This window comes from Pseudochaenichthys georgianus, chromosome 2 (genome assembly GCF_902827115.2).
Source record: "Pseudochaenichthys georgianus chromosome 2, fPseGeo1.2, whole genome shotgun sequence".
NCBI classification, from domain to species: Eukaryota; Metazoa; Chordata; class Actinopteri; order Perciformes; family Channichthyidae; genus Pseudochaenichthys; species Pseudochaenichthys georgianus.
Genome location: NC_047504.1, coordinates 6,200,636 through 6,210,408, shown reverse-complemented (window position 1 = coordinate 6,210,408; position 9,773 = coordinate 6,200,636). Strand labels below are relative to the sequence as shown.

The window sequence follows — 9,773 nt, the reverse complement described above, 5'->3', positions numbered from 1 at the left end:
GTACAATCAGCAAGGATCACTCGTACAAATGCTCCTATTAGCCGCACTGAGTCAAATACGCAGTGGCTGCTAGATATAGGATGCTAACTGACAACTGATGGAGTTGCGTGCACTAAATCAGCTGAGACAAAACAGGAGTCCTTGAGAAAGACGGGGAACATGCAGATGCTCAGTAGCAAAAAACTATAATAAGGAGCACTTCTATTTTCATATAAAACTGAAGTGATCCCATGCATTTTCCCACTAAAGAGATATTTGCTGAGAGATGGAACCTTACATTCCCTGACCTGCCACACCACCCATTTAGGGGTTAATGCTTTTTGAATTTTTTAAAAGCAGACACTGTGTGCCTAGAGATTCTATCATGGCCCCAGGACAAGCCAACATGTTGATAATGCATGGAAACCTGTCAGAAGATAAACTACTGCACACTGGGCGAGGCTGGCGGAGCAGTCGTGGATCTGCTGCCTTGCTCGAGGGCGACCTGATTGAAGCTGACAAGCATAAGGAACAGCATTCAACATTCACAACCCCCTGGCCACCATTTACCAGGATAGAAGAAGGAAAGAAAAATAGCTGATTTAAATAAAATAACTTCGCAAAAAAAACACAAGAAATGGAAATAAATAAAGATACAATTGCTTTGAGTGTGCTTATGTCTGATTTTACATGGCACTGTTTGATTCTCCCAAATAAATCTATCAAATCAAGTCTATCAATAACACCGTAATTAAAAAAAGGTTTGTTACAACGGAGACAATGAAATGATGGCCGAAAGTTCTATTTACAACCACAAAAGCAGGATAAGAAACCATGTTCTGTCTGCATGTCTATTGATCTTCCCTGCTCCGTTTCACACACACACACACACACACACACACACACCACACACACACACACACACACACACACACACACCACACACACACACACACACCACACACACACACACACACACACACACCACACACACCACACACACACACACACACACACACACACACACACACACACACCACACACACACCACACACACACACACACACACACACACAGTGAGTAGAGACAACGAAACATGGTTCAATGATGAGTATACGATAGGCAAGACTAACCAATGGACTGTAGAAACTCTCCACTAATAGACTGTCTGGCAGTGATGGCCATTAATGGAGTCCCCAGTGTGGGAGGTGATCCAAATTAAAAATAAAGGTTTTCAAGTATCTATAAAAAAAGAATTGTCAAGTTTCATGGACTTTTTGAGAAGGTTCCAACGTTAGCGGGTCATTTTTACTGTCAAAATCACTCAAAGTGGTGTCGCACCGATGTGAAAATAACACTAGCTTTGGAACATTGGCCAGCTTCATTTTTAGCATTTGCTTGCATGCACATACATGAAGGGTCCTGTCCACTGTAAAACCTTTAAAACTACAGTCAAGGATCTACAAATGATTGAACTGGAACAAAGTGATATGTAATTCTTCACGCTTTTTACTTTATGACCTTTGGCAGATGTTTTGTTTTCACAGCCTCTGCTTTCTGGATTAATCAATGTGCAATTGCATGAAAGGAGGGAGGAACATCTTTTGAAGCTTTTGGCTTTAAAACTACTGGTAAATATGAGTGATTGTAGATAACACGTGGAACAACTGTTCTCTCGCTCATTGACGATTTTATAAACCCTTTTAAAACAGGCCCAATCTATCATCGGCTTCATTGTCACTACTTATCAGATCCGATGTTTGTGTGTAGGCTGTCTGCAGATTATCTACCCAGCAAGACTAAATGCTTAATTAGTTTGACTTTGTAGACAACTACTTTGAATAAGTACAGATGTATAATAACTGATATTACTGACTCATACATGAAGTATGGGATGAATGTATGTAAATGCCCAATTGCAGGGATTACCAAAACTGAATCCAAATCTTTAGGATCGGAAATCGTTGTCAGATCAGACCACAATTGAATGCAACCATATATAATCCAGTGAGATCATTTTGAATACCAGCCCCTCCGTAGTAGTGAAAATAGTATAATCTTTAAACATTTGTTTTTTCTTATACAGTGGGGCAAAAAAAGTATTTAGTCAGCCACCAATTGTGCAAGTTCTCCCACTTAAAAAGATGAGAGAGGCCTGTAATTTTCCTCCTAGGTATACCTCAACTATGAGAGACAAAATGAGAAAAAAATAATCCAGAAAATCACATTTTTAAAGAATTTATTTGCAAATGATGGTGGAAAATAAGTATTTGGTCAATAACAAAAGTTCATCTCAATCCTTTGTTATATACCCTTTGTTGGCAATGACAGAGGTCAAACGTTTTCTGTAAGTCTTCACAAGGTTTTCACACACAGTTGCTGGTATGTTGGCCCATTCCTCCATGCAGATCTCCTCTAGAGCAGTGATGTTTTGGGGCTGTCGCTGGGCAACACGGACTTTCAACTCTCTCCAAAGATTTTCTATGGGTTTGAGATCTGGAGACTGGCTCGGCCACTCCAGGACCTTGAAATGCTTCTTACGAAGCCACTCCTTCGTTGCCCGGGCGATGTGTTTGGGATCATTGTGATGCTGAAAGACCCAGCCACGTTTCATCTTCAATGCCCTTGCTGATGGAAGGAGGTTGTCACTCAAAATCTCACGATACATGGCCCCATTCATTCTTTCCTTTACACGGATCAGTCGTCCTGGTCCCTTTGCAGAAAAACAGCCCCAAAGCATGATGTTTCCACCCCCATGTTTCACAGTAGGTATGGTGTTCTTTGGATGCAACTCAGCATTCTTTCTCCTCCAAACACGTCTAGTTGAGTTTTTACCAAAAAGTTCTATTTTGGTTTCATCTGACCATATGACATTCTCCCAATCCTCTTCTGGGTCATCTAAATGCTCTCTAGCAAACTTCAGACGGGCCTGGACATGTACTGGCTTAAGCAGGGGGACACGTCTGGCACTGCAGGACTTGAGTCCCTGGCGGCGTAGTGTGTTACTGATGGTAGCCTTTGTTACTTTGGTCCCAGCTCTCTGCAGGTCATGGACTCGGTACCCCCATGTGGTTCTGGGATCTTTGCTCAGCGTTCTTGTGATCATTTTGACCCCACGGGGTGAGATCTTGCGTGGAACCCCAGATCGAGGGAGATTATCAGTGGTCTTGTATGTCTTCCATTTTCTAATAATTGCTCCCACAGTTGATTTCTTCACATCAAGCTGCTTACCTATTGCAGATGCAGTCTTCCCAGCCTGGTGCAGGTCTACCATTGTGTTTCTGGTGTCCTTTGACAGCTCTTTGGTCTTGGCCATAGTGGAGTTTGGAGTGTGACTGTTTGAGGTTGTGGACAGGTATACTGATAACGAGTTCAAACAGGTGCCATTAATACAGTTAACAAGTGGAGGACAGAGGAAGCTCTTAAAGAAGAAGTTACAGGTCTGTGAGAGCCAGACATCTTGTTTGTTTGTCGGTGACCAAATACTTATTTTACCGAGGAATTTACCAATTAATTCATTAAAAATCCTACAATGTGATTTCCTGGATTCTTTCCCCCCATTCTGTCTCTCATAGTTGAAGTGTACCAGGATGAAAATTACAGGCCTCTCATCTTTTTAAGTGGGAGAACTTGCACAATTGGTGGCTGACTAAATACTTTTTTGCCCCACTGTATGCTAATACAGAAATATCACTTTGTTTTCTTGATTCTTCAATCAGAGCCAGTGTCATTGATTAGTCATTCAAACACCAAGACACCTGAACGCGAAAGGCTTGCAGCTCGAATGTGGAAAAGTTTCTTCTGTCTGAATACAGAAACGTGCCCTAAAAACCACACATCAGGATGGGCTAGATCCTGTGGTTGATAATCATCCACACTGAACACACACACACACACACACACACACACACACACACACACACACACACACACACACACACACACACACACACACACACCACACACACACACACACACACACACACACACACACACACACACACACACACACACACACACACACACACACACACACACACACACACACACACACACACACACACACACACACACACACACACCACACCATAACAATCATGCCTGAGCACGTCAGCACCACCATCCAGCTACTAGAGTTGGATCTGTTTGTGTTATGGCTGTATCAGCTGTATTTAATCAGTGCCCACACACACACCTGCAATCACATTGGTGCCAAACATCTGCACCAGCCAGCTCACATTCCCTGCTCCCATTTCACCATCACTCCACGCACACATGGATAGGTCCATGCCATATCAGTGCAGGACAACCACATCTCTATGTACAGCTGACCACTGATCAGCAGATGATCTGGAGGAACTGCACACATGCACCTTCAGCGCCGCTGTTTGCGATGGAAAAATAAGGCCTGGCGTTATTTCCCATTCGAAAATAGACCAACATTCAAATATCCGCACACAAACCGTGCAAAAACGCACTGATCCAGCCCGGGCTGCTCTGCTGCCACGGAGGTGATTGTGTTTGCACCTCCGTGTGTTGCTGTGAAGGAATGCAATACAGTGACACAATGCCGCTCCGCACGGCTCTTTTCTCTAAGCCAAACGCATACATTATCGCAAATCCCTTTCGGGGCACCGTTTTGCATTCTGTTTTGCTTTAAGGCACTCAATGCCCTTGTTTTTATTCCAACATGGCAGCGACGAGCCATTGAAAGGGTGCAAAGTGAGGCTTCAGAGTTTAGGATCCGGAGGGGGACAGCGGGGTGAGGAGCCTCACCGGGCCGTGCACCTCGCCTGGTTCCCCGGCAACAACCACTATCAACAGCCGCTGGGAAGAAACGGGCTGGTAGGGTTTAATGGCTACCAAAAACAATAGTTTTCCTCCCTTTTCATGGAGGTGTTAACATCCCGTTTATATTTGATGCACGATTTGCTTCATCTCTTATATGCAAACATGTATTTTAAACCTCTGAATACTGTGACATGCTGCAGAATTATCGGCAAAATTTAGGCTATTTAAAATACTTGAAATGCATTTTGGAGTAAAAAAATATTTTTCCCATGTCCAATATAAAATGTCAATGTACATATGTCCAGAATTTGAGGCTGTTTTTGCGCATATTCTGTACTACAGTGAAATAATGTGCGTTTTCTGCTGAGTGTGGGGGATAGCTCTGCTCCTCTGCTGGCCATGAATACCCACAGCCAGTGAGGTCCGTGAGAACAGGTTTACTGCATTACGAACAGCACAATTACCATCACCATTATTAATCACCACCATAAACAGCCCCCCAGCACTCACTTCCGAAGCTGCTCCCGCATCGCCGGCCGATCACAGTGCTCAGCGTCCAGCAGAAATGAACCGATTCCCGGGCAGAACCGAGGCAATATCCCGACCCCCTCCGCGGTCCGACCAAGCGTCCTCTACCACCGGAGAGAGGCGTCCGAGATTAACGTGTGTAGCCTACGTATGTGTGTATGTGTGTGTTCCTCTGCAAGGTAGCGGTTGCAGAGACGGACTGGCCAGCGAAACACGATGGTCAATTCACCCGAGTGCAACGGAGACCACTTCCGTTTCAGGTTTCCAAAATAAAACCTTCCACCTGAACAATGCTGGGCTCTTTTTTTTCAAAGCTGTATAAGTAAATATCCTAGTGTGTTTTGCCAAGTTAATGTCGTACAGAATGTTTATTTGACAGCATATGTTCCTTTTCCTATTGTTAGATCAAGTATGGACTGCCATCGATGCAACAACACAATCCCTCATGTAGTAATAACTATCATATCTCTAAGGTTTTTTTGGGTCAGGTTTAAAGCCAGAAATATATTTGAAAGGAGGAGATAGAGGGGGTGATGACACACAAAAAGGGACTCAGTACATTGGGTGCATCAACACTTAATGTGACAGTTTAATAACTTCCAAATGTATTTATGGATATGTACTACTATTTTGCAATGATGTGATAAGCTGTTTTTACATAAGAGGACATTCCCTGATTTTACATCAGGGTCCCCAAGGTTTTTGTTCAGCCTAGCCATCCATGTTGATGGTTAAACAATTTGACATATGTTGTAATTTTTTATTTATTTTTTAATACCCAACATAGTTCATGCCTTTATTTTGAAATTCAACACCGCTCACTTCTGGTCTCGCCCTATCTGCATCGTGGAAACTTCACGCAATTTAGCTAGACGAGGCGGATGTCAGGCTCCCTGCCTCTGCCTCCCTTCCCCCCATCCCGCTGTTTCTGAGAGCAAAGGAGTCTCTACACACCATCCGAGAAGGTTTTTCACCTCCCTGACGAGAGGGAGGGAGAGAAGCTCTTTGCTTTTCAAAGCACACATATTTTCACGTTCAAGGCTGAGACAGAGATAGAAAGAAAGAGGGGCAAAAGAAAGAGGAAAAGTGGGAGAGACAAAAGGGATTTTTTCTTTTACAAGGTACACAGGAGAGAAGAGAGGGTGGGAGGGGGGTTTCTTTGCTTTGAGAATCTGTGTTCAAGGCTTGAGAAATGTAGGCTATGTTGCACCAGCAAAAAGAGGGAACAGCCTGTAATTTATAGGACAAGTCTCAACTGTTATGTTATCCCATCACAACAGTGTGTCTGTGTACCTGAGTGTGTGTAGGTGTGTGAGGGACGGATTCAACACAACTTTCATGATTGCTGATTTTAGGCTCTCGGACGTCATTTTGCAGCTGACTGTGTTTGTGTAGGAGGTTGTGGATTTAGACTGACTCCACTCGTGGGGGAGGATGCTTGCAGTGAGGCAAATCAAACACACCCTCACAGGACGGATAGGCAAGGTGGATGTAGCAGCTTTGAGTTTGAAACCATCTCTAGAAGCAGATAATTGAATGTGCACAAGAAGCAGTTGGTGTGCCATATGTTTCCCGCTGTGTGGGTTTGTAGTGTGTGAAGTCTGCAATGCGTGCAAGGACACTATGTGGCCAAATGTATGCAGACACGCCTGTAAACATTGCACACTTTTGGGCTTGCTTTCATGTCTTGAAACCCTTCGAAAAGAGAAGCAACAGAAGTAGAAGCAACCTGACTTTTATCCCGTGCATGTGTCAAACCTATTTTACATTTCCCATGATGCAACTCAATGACGTCTTTCATTAGATCCACCCAGCCCATACTTTTGGCCATGAAATGTGCATTATGTGTGTGATATAAATCCATATTTTATTATATATTATATGTGTGTGTGTGTGTGTGTGTGTGTGTGTGTGTGTGTGTGTGTGTGTGTGTGTGTGTGTGTGTGTGTGTGTGTGTGTGTGTGTGTGTGTGTGGTGTGTGTGTGTGTGTGTGTGTGTGTGTGTGTGTGTGTGTGTGTGTGTGTGTGTGTGTGTGTGTAGACAGGTGTGTAGGTGTGTGTGTGTGGTCAGCTGGCACTCACAGGGTCTCCGTCATCAGGTCAGGTCCAGCTTTCTCACTGCATGAAGAGGAGAATCTGTCACTTCTCTTTCCCTCCCTCCTTCCTCCTCCTCCTCCTCTTTTTCTCTTTGGTGAGTGTGTTTCTCTCACTTGCAGTTAAATCAGCGTCAAACATTAAAGTGTTAACTCAAACACACCACACTGCTAGTTAGTGATTACCAAATCCATGTAATCTACGTATGATGTCTCCACTGAAGGACGAGCAGGAAGTGGGATAGATCAATCCCACTGTGGGGCTCTTCTGACCAATGGGTAAGGAATGTGAGGTGGAGAGTTAATTCTGTGTCAATGGAAGGATAAAGGCCTAATCACCTCAAAAATGGTTGTGTAATTCTAAAATAAATTGAGCTAGAAGCTTTGTGATGAAGCTACTCCTCACAAATGTTCAATGAACCATAGGGAGATAGAGACAGTAGTGAAAAACGGTGTCGAGACGGCACATTTTCCAGCTCAGTTAATTAAGGGGTTTATTTGGATTTGTTTATTTTAGTGCTGTCGAGTTTTTGTGAGTATTTTACGATGTACTTCTGTTCAAATACACTAGCTGAAACTATGCACCACGCAAATATGACACAAGCCAACATTAGCTATTCTAAGCTACATGCCATACCTTGTGTGCGTCTTATTGTTTATACTTTAGACTTTTATTTGTAAGAAGAAAAAAGTCTTCCTTTTTTTCCAAAGTGCAGAATCCAAAGTTCCTAACCTAACCGCTACCAAAAACATCTAATTTAGCAGGAACTGCAAGTTGTGCTAAGATTTTTTATTATCACATCAACATGTTTAACTCAGTGAGTTGCTGTAACAGCACGCCTGTTTGTGCACCCTGCGGTGCTGAGGCACAAGCTGCAAGACAGAGCTCCCTACTGCGCAACACCCCCCCCTCCAAGACGTATGCTATCTGCTGATGGGCGCTGAAAAGTCTCTGAACGGTCTCCCAGCATCCACAGAAACCGAACTGCTCTACAAGCTGGTTTTGAGACATAATGAAGGAGATAATGTATATTTTGAGTTAACATTCTATAATTATAAATAAACATTCTAGAATTGCCATTGTATGAATATCATGAAACCTTGGAAGCGCTATCAAGTCAAAACCAATCTAATTCCTTCAGGTGGCAAATAATAAGCTAATACTGCATAACTACCACATGTTGATGTTCTGACCCGGGGTCGATTCGCTATGGTTACCTAATGCTATCTGGGGCTACATGTATATATGTATAAATGGATTAATGAAGGAATATATGTGCTTAATGTGAAAGGACAAACTGTTAGATGAATTATTCAAAGCAACAAAGACAGAGAGGCTAAATGGATGCATGTTAGGCACACGGCAAGCCAACAGTTAGGGCGAAACAACAAACTGTAGTTAGCAGACAAGCAACACTGCATCAATCCAGCTCAAAGGATTCAAAGTCAATATTTTGGCAGCATCTCACTTCCTTAAAAACAGACAATAGACTTTTAGAAATATACCCAATCATTATTTTATAGTGTTTTCTGTTGTCTCACTTTGAGAATGCACACACTGAAGCAGACACGGCGAATGTCAGTCACAATAATCTAACCCCAACCCTTCATTTTCATCCACATTATTTGGGAACTCAAACAAAGGCTGGTTTATTAAAAAGACTTATCCATTTGCAGAACATTTCATTGAAATCAAATCCTCCAGTATTTTTCTGAAATATTTAGGAATTAAATAATTGAACCTTAAAAGAGAGACATACATTTGAAGGCTCAGCAGGCTAAATGAAGAACTTCTGTAGAGTACACTGGATTATACTCGTCAAAGAACAATATTACATTCTCTTCAGGGATTAATGTATTAAGGCCACAACAGATTGACAAAAACATGAGTGGGTTATTCATCCAAATGTAAAAATTGAAAGGAATAAGGTAGAAAAATACTTTATTTGCATTGTTGTATAAATATGATTACAACCTTCCCCTACTAAGATTCATTTTGTCAAAGAATATTTTGAAAAAGTTGGTTGTAATATTGTATAAATGTTTAATTATATTTATCTCATCAATGTCAGCCAAATATTTCATTTGTTTTGGCTATATTTATAAACCTGCCTTGCCTTGATACCAACATATTTTTACAATTATTTCTAATACTTTTGCCAAGTTGGATACTTCTTTTTGTGCCAATGCACAGAGCAGCGCTTTAAGTTTATTAAAAGGTTAGTACACTCAGGTGAGAAATCCGTGCTCATTCCATGACATTTAACCAGACCAATAATCAGTGTTGAGCACATGTCAAAATCATTGGGACTAGTACTGAATAATTAGGTCTGAATGTGTGTGTGTACTAATGGTACTGTTCCATTAACAACAGCTCAGAGGT

At 42.2% G+C, this 9,773-nt stretch overlaps 1 protein-coding gene across 2 annotated transcripts in view; it reads right to left on the bottom strand.

The window, feature by feature from the left end:
- dmd (dystrophin) overlaps window positions 1-9,773 on the bottom strand; it is a 128,276-nt gene that overhangs the window by 22,241 nt on the left and 96,262 nt on the right. The window contains exon 1 of one of the 2 annotated variants that reach the window (XM_034099160.2): window positions 5,281-5,514. The exons of the other annotated variant lie outside the window; for it this stretch is intronic. Coding sequence (XP_033955051.1) covers window positions 5,281-5,300 — 20 coding nt within the window. The 5' untranslated portion in view covers window positions 5,301-5,514. Of the gene's footprint in view, window positions 1-5,280; window positions 5,515-9,773 lie in introns of those variants that run through there. 2 annotated transcript variants of the gene reach the window in all.